The sequence below is a fragment of the Mirounga leonina genome, unplaced genomic scaffold, assembly GCF_011800145.1.
Source record: "Mirounga leonina isolate KUSES-001 unplaced genomic scaffold, KU_Mleo_1.0 Mir_366, whole genome shotgun sequence".
Classification (NCBI taxonomy): Eukaryota; Metazoa; Chordata; class Mammalia; order Carnivora; family Phocidae; genus Mirounga; species Mirounga leonina.
The window spans coordinates 15,168,250-15,189,959 of record NW_023270709.1 but is presented as its reverse complement, the minus strand read 5'-3'; the positions used below and the strand labels follow the sequence as shown (position 1 = coordinate 15,189,959).

Genomic DNA, 21,710 nt, shown 5'->3' with positions numbered 1-21,710 from the left:
GCCCTATGCGGGGCTCGATCCCAGGTCCCTGGGATCATGACCCAAGCTGAAGGCAGAAGCTTAACGACTGAGCCACCCAGGCGCCCCTCAAACACTTTTAAAACTTCTGCACACGCCTTGTCTACCGATCTCCATGTACTCCTTTATACGGTATTTGAGGGCAAAGACCATAAGGTCTTACTGATTTTTATATTCCTAATACTTAACTTGGCACATAAAAAAACTTCACAAACATATTGCTGGGAGAAAATGAATTGCCTCGACATATGTTTCCAAACGAAGTCATGTCATTTCCCGCCCCTGTGACATTTCACAAATTCTACCTGCTGAACTTCTCCCCTTTCCCGAACAAGTCGTGCTCTTTTACAGCTTCAATCGTTGTGTATGGTTTCTCCATTACCGAAAGGACTCCTCTGTGGTGTCCTACTTCAAATATATCACCTCCTCTAGGAAGCCCTCCTGCTTTACTCACACAGTTAACTGCTTCCTCGGAGAATTACACAGTTTACTTGCTGCTGCGCCCTCTAACGTCCGGGCTCTTCAACTCATCAACTGGCTGTTGTACTCAGCCGAGGGGGCCCTGCACATCCAAGCTGCTGATTTTATAAATTATACAAGAATCAGTCAACAACTCCATCGTGTGAGAACATGATACTCTAACAGAGCTGTAGGAGCCCATTAACTGCATTAGAACTCCCCGCTCCATACTCGTCCCAACATCCTAAGCCCTTCCTCACCTCTCCTCCCTATGGCTTGAGCAAGTGCCCTTCTTCTCCGGGTGACACACAACCCCTACACTCCGCTGCAGTGAGAACACTTCCTAGCCTCTCCTGACCCTAAGGAAGCACTTTCCAGCGTCCATCCCTTGCTTCAGGCCAAGTCCTCCAGAGCTGTCCCTTTGCCTCTGAGTGTCCATCGGGCCCCTGCCCATAAAATTCTCTAGCTACTACTTCTCTCAGCTCCTGGCCCTCCTCACGGAGAACCAATGGGATCTCATCTTGCCCATGTTTTTTGATAATGCAACAGACCAAAAAAACGCTTAGTCATTGTAAATTTAGATCCACACCTGAGTCCTTTTACCTAGAACATGCTGGTCGTGATCGTTAAAGCTTTAAAACAACAAAATACTTTTGACCTGTGCAATGCTGAAGGGGCTCTTCCCCAGTCTCCTTTTCATTTCACTTGCTTTATTAGAAATAAAGGTTTTAGGCGCGCCTGGGTGGCTCAGTCGGTTAAGTGTCTGCCTTTGGTTCAGGTCGGGGTCCCGGGGATCAAGCCCCACAACGGGCTCCCTGCTCAGCGGGGAGCCTGCTTCTCCCTCTCCCTCTCAAATAAATAAAATCTTAAAAAAAAAAAAAAAAGAAATATAGGTTTTAACTGTTAAATATAGAATAGAATGAGTGCTTTCATTTTGGACCCAATCCAAGGAAGAGGCCAAGTAGCGCAGGAAAAACCCAAGAGGAAATTGGACTCGGTGGTAATAATTAATACAAATGATAGTAATCACAGCTAGTGTATCTTGAGCACCTTCTCTTGCCCGGCGCTATGCTAAATGCTTTGTGCCAGTTATCTCATTAATCCACACAGTTCCATACATAAATTAATATGGTGGTGCCCTACAGTCACCCAACTAGTGGGGTGGCCGGGACCCAGTCTTAGACTAGAATCTGCCTCCTTCACGAAGGAACAGAGTCTACGAGCAGCCCGGACACCAAGTGATGATTAGGTCACAGAGGACTGCTCATCTAATCATGATGCACCTCAATTTTCTCCTCTGCAAGATGAAGCGTTTGACCCCCAGAAACCCAAACGGTGTTCTCTTCCAAAAGGCTGTCTTGCTGGATGAGCCCTACAGTCATTAACAGGAACAATGGTCACTCCAAAAGTTCACACTGGAATTTACGAGAAAACATGGTGTTTGTAATCCTAAAACGAAATTCGGAAATGTGTCTGGTGAGTCAATGGATTTGTTAATTTCTCAGTGAGTATTTGAATAGAAATCCTATCTAGTAAAATGAAGGCAACCTTGACATATTGATTAATCACACGTGAAAGGCACTGAGTAGCAGCTGTAATCAATAGATCTTATTTCTAAATCTATCATTTGGTTACTTCTAAAATACGCCACAAGATAGAAGCTTCAAAATATTTCTAAAGTGTTTTAAAATGTTAAAATGTCTTATTTCTATTAAAATTACTTGAAATTACATCTTAGTAGTGATTAATGATGTTGTTGTTCCTATGATAATCCCTCACTATTAATAGACTTAAAAGGAATTCAAATGAGAATAGAAAATATGTGTAAAATTATCTCCAGAAATACTTTGCCTTCTAGAATAGATTCCTCCCTGAAGTTGATTTTTAACTATTTGTAAATTAAATCATATTCTTGTATGGACTTCCAGTGGAAGTCCTGTGATGACTTAGCCATGTTTCTTGTGGCTTTACAATGTACATTACTTCTAATCCATTTAGTTAAAAGTTTTTCTCCCTCTGTTCCTACCAGTTCCAGCTTCTCTGTCAAGTAGATAAGGCAGATAAAAAAAATTTACGTGTACTCGGGAATTCTGCAATTCCTTCTAATTCCATATCCTAATAAACCTGGCCTATTGAGACTGCATCTGTATATAATACATGCACATCAGAGTACCTAACTTTCTATATTCAGTGTGGGTGACACTTTAAAAAAAACACAATTTGATGGCATGGTGGAAAGCACCTTGATTTTAAAGACAGACAAGGGTCTGAATTTTTGTTCTACCCTGTCCTTGCTCTGTGTACTTGGCCTTTAGCACTGAAATGCCATAGAAACTTGTTTCCTGATTTGAAAATGGTTTCAGTAAGGTAACCAAAACAGCAAAAATTTCTGAGACAAACCTGTATTTGACCATTAACGGTGAATTGTATTCTACCATTTTTTTAAAAATAGAAGGTTACTTAAAATAAGGTCAGCAAAGCATCTTTAATACTAGCTAGTGGATACCAGGAACTTCCCCCCCCCCCCAAACACTCAAGTAAAATGCAAATTGCTAAAATGTAATTTCACCCTTAATATATGTTCAACTGGCCAGGAATATTTTTTTCTTTTAAGGTGTACTCTATATTAGCCAAATATTTTTGGTTATAGGTTGCCTTTACACTGCAAGTTATTAAAATTTGCTTTTAAATCTGTTTAAAATAACTGCCATCTTTATATATATAAAGAAAGAGAGAGGTCAGTGAGCAAGGTCTCTGTAAAATTCTGCCTGTGTCAACTTCCAAGCAAAGGCTTTCCAGCTGGACCAGAATTTTCCTTGGTTGCGGCTAATTGGCCTCCTCAGCGCTGAGACCAGACACATTGATGGTGTCGAACACAATGCAAGAAACCTCCTCCTCTGTGGAGCCCTACCAAATCTGTCTGTGTGACTATAATCTTTACTACACATTCCTTCCAAAGAGCTAACTCTCCTGGCAAACAGAAAAGAGCCGTCGAATTGGAAATAGCATCTAGAGAACTTATCTAACAGAACACTCACTCCTGACAAACCATCAGGCAAGGTTAATCTTTGCAGAAAGTGAAATCTGAACTTCCCTGCCTTTGACAGTGGGGGGTACAGCTCCGGGCTCTGGCCCTACAAGGAGAAGGGTTCAACTCCCGACCTCCCACCGACTCAAGGGAGTGCACCACACACCAGCAAGGCAGGATGAGCCGCGTCCGAGGTCTCCCCTATACAAGAATCCTCTGAATTAAATACCTGAGTGGCATCAGAGGATATGTGAACATCCACTGGTAGCTCCTTAAGACATTCCAGAGCGTGTGGGACTGGAGAGATGATGCAGGTTACCAGCAGAAATCTGTGCTGGAGGCGAAAATCCATGCCTGCCTCCCCTCCCCCCAACCATGTACACCAGTGAAAGTGTGCATAACCACACATCCTTGAGTGCAGACACAGCCCTCTCCCTACCATAGCGACCTTTAGAGCTCCTAATTTAAATAAACCCCCAAGGCTGTGGAAGCAGCTCACGTGGGGAGCAATACAGTCAACACAGTGATTCATTTAATAAATATTTTAGCCCGCATTTCATGCTCGATTACATTATATGGTAAAAGTCTGGCTTTGCATCATCCTATTCGTCCATGTACATTGCAGGAATGTCATCAGTTTACGCAGGAACCGAAGGACCAAACACATGTGGGTAAGCGTGTGCTTCTCATAAAAGGACGTCCTCCCCCACACGGATCGGGGGCAGCACTGGTGTGCCCTACTATGGCCCCAGGGTTCCTCCCGGATGCCCAGTGTCATCCCCCATGGCCTCTCTTACAGTTTAATCAAAGAAAAGTATAATCACACTGGCGGGACTCTAATTTTGAAGAGACGTTAGCCAAGCCGCCGTCACTTCGTTGCTGTGCACTTCAGAGGCCCACCGCGAACCGGAGGGCTCCTCGTTAATACCAGTTCTTGCAAAGGGAACAAGCTAACCCCGCCTGGTTGCCAGGAAAATCTGCCTGCCCAAGCAGGTGGGAGTGTCAGCCGGGCCCTGAGCTCCTGGCTGGCCAGCAGCTAATGCTTGCCCTGCAAAATCTGCTGCCTGAAACTTTTCTGCGACCTTCACCGGCCCTCCGGACTCGGCTCCGTGAGCTGCTTCGGAACCGCCCCGGAGGCTCCAGCGAAATGTACAGGCTCATCCACATCTGCAGAGGCTTCTGCCTGGTCCATGCCGAGCTGTCCCTCGTTCCTGGCTCCCTCAGCCCGGAGTCGCTGGCAGCCCGGCACCCCTTCCACCGCCCCACTTCAGATCGAATCTGGGGGAGCTCCTGGGCTCACACACGCACAGGCTCACCTGGAAGAAGCCGCTGCAAACCCCTCCCCCACCTCCCACATTTTGGCCATTAGGCATCGTTCCAAGAGGGGCCAGCAGCTGCGCTCCAAAAATCACAGCCATGTTTTACTCTAAACAGCAATCACTCAGGAACTCCACAAGTCTCCAGGGCGCTGGGCGCTGTGACCGAGGGCAAACCGCCTCTCCAAAGTGAACCCACCCGCACCCCACATCTGTCACGCAGCCCAGCAAAGCCCATCATAACGCAAGGGTGGGCGGGAGGATAGCTAAGAAGACCAGAAAGCTAGGAAAAGCAGGTGTAACCACCTTTTTAAAGCTAATACTGCGATCCCCGACAACCCCCCTCCCCCAAACCCCACCTTCCCAGGAGAAAATCCCAGAACTGTCCGTTTAACTGTTTGAAACCCCTCATTTGAGGGAGCAAATACACCAATGGTATATGCTCGGATGCGGTCCGGGTTTGGTTCGGGGCAGCACTCGGCAAAGTGCCGGGCAGTCGATGTCCCCGCAGTTCTCCAGGCGGAGACGCCGGCGGCGCCCCGAAACTGGGGACCAGCCGCGCCACCTCCCCGCCTCCCGCGCGCGCCGCCGCCCCGACGGGCCCCGGCACTCACCGTCCCGGGCGTCCTCCCCCCGGCTGCAGTTGCTGCAAATGTGTTTGATCTCCTTGCCCAGTTGACAATGGATCACAAAGGACACGTTGTTGTTGTTGGGGGCGGGCTCCTTCAGGGGCTTCATCTTCAGCAAATAAAAAGCTTTCTTTTGGGGTCTCTGGGCGCTCGCCGCTGGCACCGCGCCCTCCCTGCAGCGCGGCAAGCGGAGCGCAAACCTCCCCAGCTCCGCGGCGCGCGTGGGCTCCGCCATCCGGCCCCCGGGCGCCCCGGGCCGGGCGCCGCTCGGGGCCCCGCGCGCTGCCACCCGCGCCCCGCCGCCCCGGCCAGCATGCCCCCGCCCGGCCCCGCAGCCGCGTCTCTACGGCATCGCGACCGCCGCGGGGCGGGTCAGGGGAAGGCGCCGAAAGGGTCTTGACCTCGCCGACCTCGCCGCGCGAGCCAATCCGAACCCCGCGGCCCGAGGAGGGCTTCCGGGAGGCCCTCCTCCGTCCCACCTGGGACGCGGCGCGCCCACCGCTCGCGCGGCCTCACGGGCACTGCCTCCCCCGGCAGCCCCACCCTCCGTACTTCGCAGCACCGGCGATTTGCGCCTGCTGGGTTTGGCGGCTACCTTCGCTCGCTCTCGAGCTCCAGGGCAGAACGCCAGCCTCCTCCTCCCCCTTTTCTTCAAGCCTCGCGCTGCCAAATGAAAGCAAGATGTGCCACACCGAAGGCAGCCGCGCTCGAACCCTCGGGGTGCAAGCGCCTCTCTGGTGGGCCAGAACTAATTACCATTCCCCGGTGGGTCCAGCCCACAGCCCTTGCTTGACTTTTCACCGGAGCCGGCAACCTGTTAGGACCTAACTGATCTTTTGGCCCTCCATAAAAATTCCCCAACCTGAAGGGGGCCTCCTACCAGTATCGTTAAAACTCAGAGTAACAAGGACCAGGAGAGGCTGCTTTTAGCAAGCCTCAGAAACAACAACTTGCAACTCCGGGATCCCAGCTAATTTGGCTGAAGGTTCCCCAGCTGTCTTAGCACGGTAACTAAGGCCCAGCCAGGCGAATGACATCGATGGAGATTTCCAAAGACAGAACAGTGCCCTAAATAAGGCAGACCCATGGCTCAATGGTAATGCCAGCTACAAGTTGAGTCTTTTTTGTTGTGCACTTTAAAAAAATAAATCACACTCTGTCTATTACAGTAATCCCGACTCAGATATTGGGAATCCTACATCACCTTTCAGAGAACTAAGGCTTGGAGAAGCCTCAAATCACAACCACCGTGGGTGCTTATTTAAAAAATAGAGATCTGGGGGCCCTAAGCACTGGGATTCTGGTTTAGTAAGTAAGTGTAGGGCCAGGGACGTCAGGTGTCCAGTGTCATACCCTACTCTAGAGGTAGATGACAGAGACTGGAATTCACATGTTGGAGTTGTGCGCTCTTTAATTACTCCAGTCTCTCCCAGTGTCCACTGGGGCCTTCAGGGACCCCTCCCTTCTCACCTAGATTACCAGCCAAACCAGCTGCAGGCAAATCTCACTGTATCTTCTCATGTCCGATTCATGTCACTCGCTAATTCTAAGCCTTATCTGAGAGATGGCAGAGGCCCCATTTGTTATGCTGGTGGAGTATATGACGGAATATACTGCATCATGTTATATGCAAACATTTGTTATTTTTCAAATCCTCAGATCCCTCCCCCAAACTGTATCACTTCTTAACTACCTCCTGAGAAAACAAAACACACATCTTGGGGCTCCTGGGTGGCTCAGTCGGTTAAGTGTCTCCCTTTGGCTCAGGTTGTGATCTCAGAGCCCCGCATCGGACTCCCTGCTCAGCGGGAAGTTTGCTTCTCCCTCTCCCTCTGCCTCTGCCCCCCACTCATGCTCACTCTCTCTTGCTCTCTCTCTCAAATAAATAAATAAAATCTTTTTTTAAAAAAGAAAACACACGTCTCTTCTTAAATGACTTTTTAAAATTGAATGCCTTTCCCCCCTTACTGCGTTCCTCACAGGTCAGAACAGGAGACCCACATAAACCCCATACGGTCCTATTAAAACAACTAAGCCCCCTGCAATCTCTCATGCACTCACTGAATACTAAACCAGACCTCCAGGCTCCGGGAGTCTCTATTTTAAATGGTCAAGTGGCATAGCACAGAGAACATGGACACAACCACCAGCTTAGACTCAAATATTAAAGGCGATGCCCTGCAGTTATGGGGGCTCTTTATTCAAATTAAAAAGACTAAGGTAGACCTCTGAGTGCTATTTCCTTGGTTGGTGATCCATCTTCTTAAACTGCTTTTCCTGAGTCTGCAGCTTCTAACTGGCCACCTGTGGCTATTTATACTTAAATTGATTAAAATTAAATAAAATTAAATTTCAGTCCCTCACTTGTACCAGCCACAGGTCACGTGCCCGACAGTCACATGTACCTGGTCGCTACTGTATTAGAGAGGGAAGGTGGTGAAACATTTCCATCATCACTGAAAGTTCTATTAGACCATGCTGGTCTTTGAAGATGTAGGGATCTTAGTGTCTTAGGCTGAACTGGGAAGCTGAGAAGCACTGTCTCTTATTGCCACAACAGAAGGTGGGGGGAGAAAGGACTAGGATGGGATATACCTTTGTGCTGGCAGCAATTTGGAAGGAGGATGTCTGTGTCTTATGGCTCCCAGCACCGCCTTTCCTCTAACCCTCAGCAGGTAGCAGGGCAGATGTATACACACGTGTCTGGCATTTTTTCTTGACCCTCTTCTCTACCTTGAATGCTACCTCAGCCAAAGTCTTCCTCTGATACCCATGACTATAATATCCCTACAGCTCCCAATGCCAAGAGATACCTTAAACGGAAGCTGGGTGTGTGTCATCCCAGAAGACACACCTGATCATTATGATCCTTGCAATGATGACTCAGCTCTATTGCTGCTATGGATAATCCTCGCCCTGCGTGGATAATGAAAGAAACTGGTCATCAGAGAGCATTCTTGAAAAAAAAAGAGAAGCTTTTTTTGGTGGGATTTCTTAATTTGAAAGGAGGGAAACAGTGAAGGGAAGGACAGTGCAGAACATCCTGCCACCTAAAACAGAGGTTCTCAACACTGGGCCTCATGGAGCTTGCATGGCATTTTTACCCACACGATCCAAGTGGGAAAGACTCCCCTGGGGTCACTCTCAGTGTCACTTAGCTGCATGGCAATCTTGTTCCCATTCCTTCTTTAGGATACACTGAACTTGTAGATCACCTTCTTGAAACTTGTTTGGGGCCCTAAGACCTACTACTCAAAGTACAAATTCATAGACCAGCTGATCCTGGTCACCTGGGAGCTTCGGAGAAATGCAGCATCTCAAGCTCTACTCCAGAACCTGCCTTTTGGCAAGACTTGCAGGTGATTGGGAGGCACATTAAGGTTTGAGAAGCATCCCCAAGTCATCAGCCCAGTAATAGTATTGCCTACCAGTGGAATACACAGTCTGCTTCCAAAGTAAATAGCAGATAGGACCCCTGATCCCACAGAGCTTAAAATTCAATAGGAGAGAGGATGCATTCAAGGAAAGGACATATAAGAATAACAGAATCGGGGCACCTGGGTGGCTCAGTCAGTTAAGCGTCTGACTCTTGGTTTCAGCTTAGGTCAAGATCTCAGGGTCGTGAGATTAAGCCCCGCCTCATTGGCTCTGCGCTCAGGGGGGGAGTCTGCTTGAGACTCTCTCTCTCCCTCTGCTCCTCCCCCTGCTCTCTTTCTATAAGTAAGTAAGTAAGTAAGTAAGTAAGTAAATAAATAAATAAATAAATAAAATCTTAAAAAAAAAAAGAGTAACAGAAACCACCCAGCTGAAACATGTGCAAATTTATAGCTAGGAGCAGCCAGGGAGAAATAGGCATTTAATATCTGAGAGGGAGCCATGTGTAAAGGGGATTCTGCAGTGATTAATGTGGAAGAGATGAAGCTGGTGAATCAAGAGGTCCCTGGGCAAGTCAGCCTGAGGCAGTTGGGGGTAGAGGGGTGGGGGCACAGGTGGTGGCCATGTGGAGAACATGCAAGGTCATAGACTAAAAGGAGTTCATGGTGATGTGATAGGTGGGTGAGGCTCTAGAATGATCTTTAGCCTGGCAGGAGGGTTACGCCCAGCAAGGCAGTGTGGGAAAATTGGGCTTTCCAGAAGATACCACCATGATGATGATGATGTGAAGGCAACTATAGCCCTTAAAATTCCCCAAGGCCAAATGGGAGAAACCGTGTATGATCAACTTGGAACTCAGATTTTGTTCTGCTTTCTGCTTGTCTCTGCCCACCCTACTTTTAATGCTCAACAGTTATTAGGCTTAAGGGAAGTCACAATCAAAGGGTAGAAATTTGGAAATGCTCATAAAGTGCTTTAACTCTTACGAAAAAGATAGACTAGAAATACAAAATATGAATGTCAACACAAGGCAAAGCAGTGGAACCATTCAAAGAGAGGTGTGCTTAATACTACACGTATTAGATGTATAAAAAGATCAACATTTTTTTTTCTTCCTCACCATTTTTCTCTTCAATTTACACTCAAGCTATCCATTACATTTTTTTTCCTGCTTCTGTCTCCTTTCTTTTTTTTTAAGTATTTTATTTTTAAGTAATCTCTATACCCCACATGGGGTGAGAACTTACAGCTCCAAGAATGAAAGTCATATGCTCTACCAATAAGCCAGGCAACCCTTGTCTGTCTCCTTTCTTGCTCCTGTCATCCCCGTAATGGGCTGAGTGGTGTCCCACCAAAAGGTATATCCATGTTGACATGAAACACATGAATATATCTTTATTTGGAGAAAGGTTCTTTGTAGACGTAATGAAGTTAAAGATCTTGTTTTTCTTTCTTTTTTTTTTTAGAGAGAGCGAGCGTGCATGCTGGAGGGGGGGGGGGCGGTTGGCAGAGATAGGGAGAGAGGGAATCTTAAGCAGCTCCAAGCTCAGCGTGGAGCCCAACACAGGGCTCGATCTCACAACCCTGAGATCACGACCTGAGCTGAAATATAAAGTCTGACGCTTAACCGACTGAGCCACCCAGGCGCCCCTGAAGTTAAGGATCTTGTAATGAGGAGATCATCCTGGATTATCTGGGTGGGCCGTGAATCCAATGCCAAGTGTCCTCGTGAAACTGAGGAGACACACACAAGTGACAGGTCAACACAGGCAGGAGAGGAAAAGGCAATGTAAAAACAGAGGCAAAGCCTGGAGTGGGGTAGTCCACAAGGAATGCCACAGTCACCAGAAGCTGGAAGAAGGTGAGGACTGGAATCTCCCCAAGAGCTTCTCAGGGGGTCATGGCCCCATCCCACACCTTAAATTTGGACTTGTGCTCTCCAGATCTGCGGGAGGATAAGAATCTGTTGTTTTAAGCCATTAACTTTGTGGTAATGGGTGACAGCAGACTAGAAAATTAATCCACTCCCTAAATATTAGCAATGTGTTAGATTTCTAATTTAAGAAAAAACATCTATTTTTTTTCTAAGTTTGATCTAAATGTGTACTATGTTAAAACCAGAACTGTAAGCTAATCTACAAAATACATATTTAAGAACAGGGTTAAAAATGACTTCCAAATGGTTTACAACACAGAATTGTGCACCACTCTTGCCACTTGTGTGTGTGTGTGTGTGTGGTTTCTGCTCCTGTTTTTACAGATGCTGGAATGGAAGGAGACTTTCATCGAGAAGGGGATACAGCTTCCAGGCTTTTTTATATTTAGTAGAATGCATTTGTATGCTGAGCAAGGAGACATGAGCAGAGCTGGCTGCAGGAGGCCAGTGAAAATTCCTCGGGGAAACACAGGGACGTGTGAGGAGACTCATACTCAGCCCCGAGCACGGGTTTGGCTGTTGGCATCCTTGATGCCTGGCATCTGTTCTAGTAGGTGGAGTATCCTTTCTGACTCTTACAAGTCCAGTTACTAAATATTTTGAATGTCACTCCTGTAGATAAATGTTAGAAAGCAGCTGCATGACTGGCAAATTTTTATTCTCCTAAAAGAAGGGTTTCTCCCACAATGTTCTTCTTAAGAATGTGTTTTGGAGACTACAGCAAACATTCTTCTGGATTTAGCTTTTCCCTTATTATTTCTTAATCGAACCTGGCAGGTTTTTGGTATGAGAGCCAGAAAGAAGTCCGTGGACAGTTGCTTTCTTTGAAGAGCCAACTTCATATGTCTGTTTTTAGAACTTGAGTTCTTAAAAATATAGTTGAGACATCTCAATGGTGTGAGTTTGTGTGTGTGCGTGTGTGTGTGTTTGTGGGATTTTTGTTTTGTTTTGTTTTAGCTAAGGCTTTGCTTTTTTTTTTTTTTTTTTCCCTAAAACTGAATAGAGAGCAATTTTCCTTCTAGGCTTGTGGTGATTATGCTTACTAAGGGGTTGTTCTGTGCAAATTGTTCTACAAACACTTAGCAGATAGCAACCCGATGGGAAGGGAAGATTGGAAGCATTTAGACCAAACAGGTGGTGAAAGAGGTGATTTGAAGGACAACTACTATAGCTTGATTGCAGTGTTATCTGGCAATGTTTCTTTCTCTTTCTGCATTGCCGTGGATGGGAGGAGGACTGGAATGGTCTAGTTCTCAAGTCCAAAGAAAAGGATCTTTGACATGAAGTCAGAGTGCATCTAATCTTTGTGGCTGAGATGGAAAGTTCAGTCTGGTAGGACGTTTTCTGCAAAGTCTTATTATGTCAAGCATCCTTACAGTCTATATTGCTGATACCGAAGGAAGACTCTCAGTCTACGTTTTAAAATTTGGGATCAGGTATTTCTACTTATGTCCAGGGGAAGACAGGATAGAATAAGTAGAGGTTGAGAATTGTTCAAGATTAGGTTTTGTTTTTTTAATATTTTATTTATTTGTGAGAGAGAGAGAGAACGCATAAGTGGGGGTGGGGTAGGGGAGGGGCAGCGGGAGAAACAGACGCCCGCACTGAGCCAGGAGCCTGACCCAGGGTTCCGTCCCAGGACCCTGAGATCATGACCTGAGCCGAAGTCAGACACGTAACCTACTGAGCCACCCAGGCACCCTGAGAATTGTTAAAGATTAGTAAGTGAGAAGTCTGTTGTTCCAAAGTAGTCCATATCTTTACATTTTGCTCCAAATCATAAATCCCATATTAAATGAGATTTATAGCCATGTAAACATAGCCTTAAGTTTCTTTTTAGAAACAGGTTGATTTTGGCGATTTAGACACTTCTGGATATTTATCTTATAGAATAAAAGCCCCTGAACACAGAGATGCCATTAAGTGTGTTTCTATTACAATAAAGTGAAGAAGTCCACCGATCAAGAAATGGCTGCATAAATTACAGTATGTTTAAAGCATGATGCCACTAAATGAGTTCTATCTTAACAAATCTGCTTGGAAGGATTTCCACAATGTCTCGTTAATAAGAAAATTCACATACAGGGTGCCTGGGTGGCTCAGATGGTTAAGCATCTGCCTTTGGCTCAGGTCATGGTCCCAGGGTCCTGGGATCGAGCCCCGCATCGGGCTCCCTGCTCAGCGGGGAGCCTGCTTCTCCCTCTGCCTCTCTCTCTCTGTCTCTCATGAATAAATAAATAAAATCTTAAAAAAAAAAAAAAAGAAAGAAAATTCACATACAGAGAATGGACTCATTTTTGTTAAGACATCTATTGTGAGCATTGGTATTATTCTCCAGATATTTCTGATTCGCTATCTTCAGATACGTGATAGGATTGCAATTCATACATCTAATCCCCTTGAGGGTAACGGATGGAACCAAGTGGCCAGTTCTAACCTACGAGCAATGAGCTGAAGTTTGAGACAGCAGCTGCTCTTTTCTTTTGTGTTCTGAAGTGACCTGAACCTACCTGCCGACCCACAATTGCCATGTAGTACTGGAAGTGAACTTGTGCTGTTCTAAGCTACTGGGAATTTCGGTGTTGATTTCACTGAAGGTTAATCTAGCCTATCAAGATTAATACAGTGGCAAATGCGGGTGAGAGATGTATTTGTGTACGTATTTGTATATTATCTCTCCCTTTATTTAGTTATCACACCAACACCATAAAACGGAACTATGATTTCCATTTTACGCTTCAGGAAACAGAAGCTGGATACGATTAAATAAATTCCCCAGGTTACACAATTAGCATTTAGCCAGTTAGAAATCGGAGCCAAAATATGTTAAACTGCAAAGCATACTTTTCCTTCTCCAACTGTCCCACTGACACGCAGAGAGCTGTTAGGTGGTTTTCCTTCAGAGGACCCTCCGCACTATTTTGGGACAGAAACATAGGGCATCATGAAACACAACCAAGAAGGGTCATCAGGATACAGGCATGGGACACAAAAACCTTGCCTGGCATGTAGAGCATAGCTACTGAGGGTGAAGAGAACAGGGGTAAAAATAGGATGCACGGGTCCTTACCTATCATCTATATCGGCAGATTCCTGCCACTTAAGTCTTGAAACAGACTGCGGTTGATACCTCACTGCTGTTATCCTTTTAGGGCTGGGATTATATCTACAGAGTGGTGAGCCCCTCGGGGCTGTTAGACAAAAGCTCAGGATCAGCTAATGATAATTGGTCATTAGGACCGAATCACAATTGTGTTTGTACAGAGCAGGTGCGGGAACAAGGTAATAGGATAATGTGACATAGGCAAGAAATGCAAATTGACCCTCCCTCCCCCCTTTTTTCCCCAAGTGTGAGAACTTTAGTTATACAAGAAACGTAATTGTGAGTAGCTGTGAGTAGCCAGCAATGGGGAGTTCTTGAGTACTGCAGGTGTATAAATGTATGACATGCAAATTATTTCTTCCACGGAAAGTAAGATGGTCTAATTCACTGAGGGAAACATTACAATATGCTCTAAGACTTGTGAAGTGAATGATCAAAGGGATATATCTGCTTCTAACAAGCCAAGTTGTTCCCTTCCCAACACGCCAGGGTCCTGTGATCTGGTGAGTTTCCAAAAGAGAGAGAGAGAGAGAGAGAGAGAGAGAGTGTGTTTACATTAGAGAAGTCTTGCTGAAGAGGAATTTTATTTATTTTTATACATTATATGTCAGTAGAGCTTTTCCTCTGTGATACCTATTATTTCCACACAAATTATTATAACAAGAGTTTGTAGCCATGTAACATGGAAAAGGAATGTTATTTACAGGACGGGAATGGTACATGAAAAAGCTAAGAAGAGTCTAAAGAGAGATCTCATAGAATGTGCTATTGGAATTTAAGAATAGAAGAGTAGATACACTTGTATATAGGGATAAAGATATGCTCTAAAAACCCATTCAGGGTCACAATGATGAGTCTGCAGGGAAAAAGTCCACTGTAGGGGGGAGGTAGGGAGAGACACATCCCTTGGTCAGCTTCCAGGGTGCTTGTGAAACTCTGCTGGGCTTTTTCCTAATAAATATACTAAATGTTTTTATTTACACACTTATTTATAAAATATATTTATGCAATTACAAATACATTAGATATTGTATATTAAAATTAAATGTTACATCATACTGTATATGTTATAGATGTTTTCTATTTTTAATTGAAAAATTCTCAGGTAATCCTCACAACAGTTCCAAGATGTGAGGTGTTCCAACCACCATCTGACAATGAAGGATCCAGGGAGATGAGAGAATTTGCACAAAGCTGTATCTTGTGAACAAGGCAGAGCCCAGATCTGCAAGGAATGTGAGCCATTCACCATTCAGACACACTCGCTCTCCACTGTATCACGCTCCTGTCCGGAAATGGGTCCATAGGAAAGAAGCTGTAGTGAAGGTAAAAATATCCTTCTAAGCCAGCCCAGGAAGAAATTCCTGGAGGCCTTCTTAAAGATGAAGGGCAAGCCTGTTAGATTCATCAGGATCTGCCCATTTACACTGGAAGTCAATCTACTTTCCCATTTTCTGGATTTAAAAAAAAGTACCCAAATGAACATTCTTTCATTCGCAAATTTTGTGATTTATGTTTAAAAACATTGTAACACATGCCCTTTTTTCCTTGTAATACGGGAGGTAAACAAAAAAAAAGAAAAAAGAAAAAAGACTTATTAAACCCTTGACAAAAATTATCAACTCTTAGAAAACGTTTGAGTTACGATAAAACATGAAGGAAACATCCAGAGTCTATAAACACCAAATCAACATATTTTTCTATAATACCAAACATAATGAATAGAAACTATTTAAAGTAAATCTGGCCAAAACTTTTAACTTAGTGAAGTCCCTTTTCCAGATTCTCTTCCTTTTCCAAAATTGGCAATATGGCAGGGGAAACCTGGAGCCCAGGTTAAGATCCCCTGATTTCTTCTTCTTTTTTAAAAGATTTTTTTATTTGTTTATTTATTTATTTATTGAGTGTGTGTGCACACTCGCGAGCCAGGGTAGGGGGTGCAGAGGGAGAGAAAGAATCTCAAGCAGACTCCATGCTGAACAGAGAGCCCCACACGGGTTTGATCTCACAACCCTGATATCATGACCTGAGTCAAAATCAGGAGTCTGACTATTAACCTACTGAGCCACCCAGGTGCCCTAGGATCCCCTGCTTTCAAGAAAATAACCATGCCTGCCCAGGTGAGCGTCCCCCAGATCTGTCAATTTCCTGAAGGTGAAGAAGCCTTCCATGCTTCTAAATCCTAATCTCAACTTTACGTTAAAAATAAAACATTCCAGGGCGCCTGGGTAGCTCAGTCGTTAAGCATCTGCCTTCGGCTCAGGTCATGATCCCGGGGTCCTGGGATCGAGTCCTGCATCGGGCTCCCTGCTCAGCGGGAAGCCTGCTTCTCCCTCTCCTACTCCCCCTGCTTGTGTTCCCTCTCTCGCTGTGTCTCTCTGTCAAATAAATAAAATCTTAAAAAAAAAAATAAAACATTCCTGTTTTGCTTGCAAGAGAAAGATGCAGACACTGCTCCGCAGCCTAAACCTGACGTTCCAAAGTTACAAGTTCTCAGACATGCTGAAGACATTAGTGTGTATGAATTACAAGCATTACTCGTAAAGCTTTCAGGCTAATATGTCCATGAGCCCCCACGGGGAATGTCTGTATATGAGGATCCACTCATTTTTCTTAAATGGTGCATATTAAGTCAACTGTGAGTTGTTCAGAACACTTTATACACAGTTTGGGAACTATTACCCATCATTATATTCATGTAGAGTGAACCCCCAAGGCAGGCATTGGCAAGACTAAGCTGAGTTTTTGACAGTCACACATGATTTACCAACAACTGACATCATGTCAATCCTCGGTATACTTTGAAACAGGGACAGGCTTTGTTTCTGTCACTGGGCTTTGAAATATGGGCGATATAGAAGCCGCAGTAAATCACAGGACTGTGATGTAAAGCTTTCTGCTTACATTTTTCCTTGTGTTTTGTTAAACATGTAAATCATGGGAGATACAGATATGTCCACATGTAATAGTGGAATAAAAAGAGAACTGAGCTATTTTGCTATGAATAAATATTTACAACTGAGGACGAGAGTGAGCAGAAATGTTTAAAATGCTTTGTAGTGCATGCTGGCGTTTTGCCAAGTCAAGAAAGCAACTGGAGGGCAGAACTAACATAACAGGCATTTTTGCCTTAACCTGAGACACTGTGCTATTTGCTAAAAGAGATGAGCAAGGTGCTGCTGTGTTCGCTAACATGACCTTAGCTCAAAACTATAAAAGAGGGACAAGAGGGGCACCTGGGTGGCTCAGTGGTTAAGCGTCTGCCTTCGGCTCAGGTCATAATCCGGGAGTCCTGGGATCAAGCCCGGCCTCGGGCTCCCTGCTCAGTGGGGAGTCAGCTTCTCCTTCTCCCTGGACTCCTCCCTCTCCCTCATGCTTTCTCTCTCTCTCAAATAAATAAAAATAAAAGAGGGACAAGATCGGTAACCCAGGAAGGAAAGAGTCCATTCCATGCAAAGACATAGTTTGGGGTGTTCATTATAAATACAAGGATAAGTTTGATAACACGAAGAGACTGCCCAGAACTCTTTAGATTGCTATCCGTTGGAGGAAGGAATGAAGGAGTCAATGGAATCCCGATGGGCAAATCCAGACTGAGGCTACTATGCAGCCTAATCACCTGTCCGTGTCAGCTGGACCAAGACCTCCGGTGATGGTAGTCTTATGAACTAGAGGAATTCTTCCTGGACATTTTGATTTACCTATGTCTCAAGCCTGATCTGGAGGATCAGGAAACACAAAGCTTTCAAACCAAAGTGAGAAGGAAAAGAGCAGACCAGAAACAAGAGAACACTTCCCTACAGTGAGGGCACACTGTGTATTCGACTTCCTGCGTCAGGCTGCCACATTTTTCTTAAGAGGTGGAGTCGAATTAAGAAACTGAATTTCAGAACATTAGAGAGAAACCTTGAGAAAGACTTGATTATGTTTACCTGAGCTATTGCAGGTGGTGGTGCTGGGGGAAGGGCATGAATCAAATCGGTTTGGAATGTGTAGTGTCATATTTTGAAATCTGACAGTCTGTGCCCAAAGCTTTCTCTTCATTGCCTTGTGTAGACTGTTGCTCCTTCCCAGGTCACTCATTCCTCCCTGCTGCTTGGACTTGGATCCTCTCGCCTCATCAATCCGTCACTATCTTGTGTACATAGTGACCAAGCCTTGTGCATTCTTCATCTTAATTCTTTTCCCATTTGTGATAAAAATCCCCAGAGCCACGGGTGGGATGAGATGGCACCCCATCTCACTCTTCAGAACATGAATTTATTTAATCTTTTATTAATTTTTGTAATTAAGAACCCATTAGGGGGCGCCTGGGTGGCTCAAGCATTTGGCTCAAGCGTTTGCCTTCAGCTTAGGTCATGAGCCAGGGTCTTGGGATCGAGTCCCACATTGGGCTCCCTGCTCCTCGGGAAATCTGTTTCTCCCTCTCCCTCTGCCTGCCACTGCCCCTGCTTGCGCTCTGTCAAATAAATAAGTAAGATCTTAAAAAAAAGAACCCATTAAAATAATGTATAATACATTAAGGGTCCATATACATATATCACAGTGTTACTTTCATGAAATTTTCTACCAATGAACAATGAACTGTCTCTGGACACAGTCTTTCCCCCTGACTCCTTCATAAATCTTTTCTAGGAATCAATTCTCCCAGAAAGCCAACTGAATTGACTTGGATTGCAAAGATAAAACCCATCAGGCTGGCCTGCCATCAAAGTGATCCATACATTCTTTGGGGATAAAATGAGGGGATTGGACTGGTAGATGATTGCTAAAATGATCTTTGCAAAAATGCAATCTTTGACTCTAATAACTGATACACTGCAACCTCTGGAAGAAGGTCTCAGGAGGAAAGAAACGTAACAAGTATTGACTATGTTGGAAGAAGGAAATGACAGTCTAGGTAGAAGCGGGAGCTTTCGGGGAGCATTTAACTCTCCTGAGATATTAAATCTTGACCTATACCCAAGACAGGCCAAATCTTCGTCTGTAGCCACATCTACTATCTTGCGTATTTCCTACCACTCCATGGCGACTGCAGGTGACTCCCACTTCCTAAGCACTATGCCTTGTCATGCCTTCCCATGTGCTACTTCCTCGTCTGGAAGACATTTCCTTTCCCCTTCCCTCTCCCAGGAGCCTTTTTCTCATTCATATCACAGCATTAAGAGTACCATTTTGGAAGGCTCCCTTAGCCTGCTCTCAGTCCTCAGAGCCACCTGGGAACCTACTGCTAACTGACCATTTATTGTAACATTCTGTAAATATTGTTTTTTATTTATAATATATTTCAAAGACAGGGAAAAAGTAAATACAACACTACTCATGTGTGTGTTATTCAGGTTTAAAAATGTTAACCTTGGTTCTGGTTACTTTAGTGCTTTAAAAAGAATACAAAGGACTACAAATTATGATTTAGTGAAAGACCACCAATCCTCACTTTCCTTACCCCCTTTCCCAGAAGCAACTACTCTCCTGATGTCAATGTGTGTGCATCCCATCTGATTCTTGTACTCTTACTGCATGTGTATGTGTTTGCAAACATTATATAATATTGCTTTGTGGGTTTCAAATACACATAAGCAGTATCACATTTTAAGAATTATTTTCTAACATTCTACATCGAAGTCAATATCATGTTTGAAGATTATTGCACGTTGATTCATGTAAATCGAGTCCATTCACATTACCTGCTGTATCAGTATTCCGATATAGATTATATCACAATACGTAGTTGGGATCTGACTTCTGGGTAATTACAAGCAATTCTTCAGTGAGCATCCCAGTAAAGTTCTCTTTTGTACTCTTGTGCAATAGTTTCTCTAAGGAATATAAAATTTGAATAGCCGTGTCATAGTATACGCCCATCTTCAGTTTAACTGGATATTGGCAGCTCTTAAAGTGATTGTAACAATTACCATTCCATCAGAGTGTATGAAAGTTTCCCTTTCCACCTCACCACCACTTGGTATTACCGATATTTTAATTTGTTTCTCAGTATGCTGGGTGTGACTTAATTGCAATATCCTGATTACCTATTAGATATTCAGATTTCTTCTGCTAACTGCTTACTCATATTTCTGCCCATTGTTTTCAATTGTTAATGTTGTGCTCTGCTTTTGGACTTTTAATGAAATTCTTGGGGCACCTGGCTGGCTGACTTGGTTAGGCATAAGAGACTTGAGACTCTTGAGCTCAACTCAGGTCTGTATCTCAGGGTCATGAGTTCAAGCCCCATGTTGGGCTCCACTCTGGGCATGGCGCCTTCTTAAAAAAAAAAAAAAAGAAGAAGAAGAAATTCCTTCCCATGATGAGGTTATGCACCTGTCACTTAATGTTTTAACAGTTTTAAAGCTTTGCTTTACATATTTAGGTGATTAATCCATCTGGAATTTGTTTTTATACATGATGTGAGCTAGACATCCCACTTTATTTCTTCTTCAAAATGGAGAGACATTTTCTTCCTGATTACTGTTTATTGCCTAGCACACTCTTTCCTCGTTGCTTTATAAAGTTACTTTTGTTGTACTCCAATGTAGTGAGCTATATTGAGTGGTTTTTATGTATCTATTGAGATAATCATTGTTTTCTTTTTCTTTGATAAATTATGTGGTGAAATCCTAAATAGAATTCCTAGGTTAAACCAACCTCACATTCTTGGAATAATTCTAATCCACTTTAGTATCTTACTAGCTTGCTGGCTTTGTTTTCAAATATTTAGTATTTTTGTGCTTACGTTCATAAATCTCTCTCTTATATGGTCCTTGTCCAGGGTTGTATTCCTTCTTTTTCAATTTCCTTGAATAGTTTGTGTAAGATGGAGGTTACATCTTTATTCTCTAGAACAGCTTTTATAACTTAAAGATAACCCCTCTTTTTTGTTATTTTTGGTTTTTGAGAGAGAGAGAGCAGAGAGAGCATGAGCAGGCATGGGATGGGGCAGAGGGAGAGAAGAGAGAGAGAATCTTAAGCAGTCTCCATGCTCAGTGCAGAGCCTGATGTGGGGCTCGATCTCACAACACTGAGATCATGACCTGAGCTGAAATCAAGAGTCAGATGCTCAACCGACTGAGCCACCCAGGTGCCGCTAAAGATAACCCCTCTTGAATGCTCATTAAAACTCACCAGCAAGGTTCTTTGAAAGAATTAACAAGATTGATAAACCCCTGGCCAGACTTATCAAAAAGAAAAGAGAAATGACCCAAATCAACAAAATCATGAATGAAAGAGGACAGATCACAACCAACACCAAAGAAATACAAACAATTATAAGAACATATTATGAGCAACTCTATGCCAGCAAATTAGATAACCTGGAAGAAATGGATGCATTCCTAGAGATGTATCAACTACCAAAACTGAACCAGGAAGAAATTGAAAACCTGAACAGACAGATAACCACTAAGGAAATTGAAGCAGTCATCAAAAATCTCCCAACAAACAAAAGCCCAGGGCCAGATGGCTTCCCAGGGGAATTCTACCAAACATTTAAAGAAGAATTAATACCTATTCTTCTGAAACTGTTCCAAAAAATAGAAACGGAAGGAAAAGTTCCAAACTCATTTTATGAGGCCAGCATTACCTTGATCCCAAAACCAGACAAAGACCCCATCAAAAAGGAGAATTACAGACCAATATCCCTGATGAACATGGATGCAAAAATTCTCACCAAAATACTAGCCAATAGGATCCAACAGTACATTAAAAGGATTATTCACCACGACCAAGTGGGATTTATCCCTGGGCTGCAAGGTTGGTTCAACATCTGCAAATCAATCAATGTGATACAATACATTAACAAAAGAAAGAACAAGAATCATATGATCCTCTCAATAGATGCAGAAAAAGC

General features: G+C 44.1%; 1 protein-coding gene across 8 annotated transcripts in view; it reads right to left on the bottom strand.

The window, feature by feature from the left end:
* PHACTR1 (phosphatase and actin regulator 1) overlaps positions 1–21,710 on the bottom strand; it is a 308,221-nt gene that overhangs the window by 246,267 nt on the left and 40,244 nt on the right. For 4 of the 8 annotated variants that reach the window (XM_034985684.1, XM_034985685.1, XM_034985687.1 and 1 more), the window contains exon 1: positions 5,436–5,729. The exons of the other annotated variants lie outside the window; for them this stretch is intronic. In XM_034985684.1, the coding sequence (XP_034841575.1) occupies positions 5,436–5,685 (250 nt within the window). In that variant the 5' untranslated portion in view covers positions 5,686–5,729. Of the gene's footprint in view, positions 1–5,435; positions 5,730–21,710 lie in introns of those variants that run through there. 8 annotated transcript variants of the gene reach the window in all.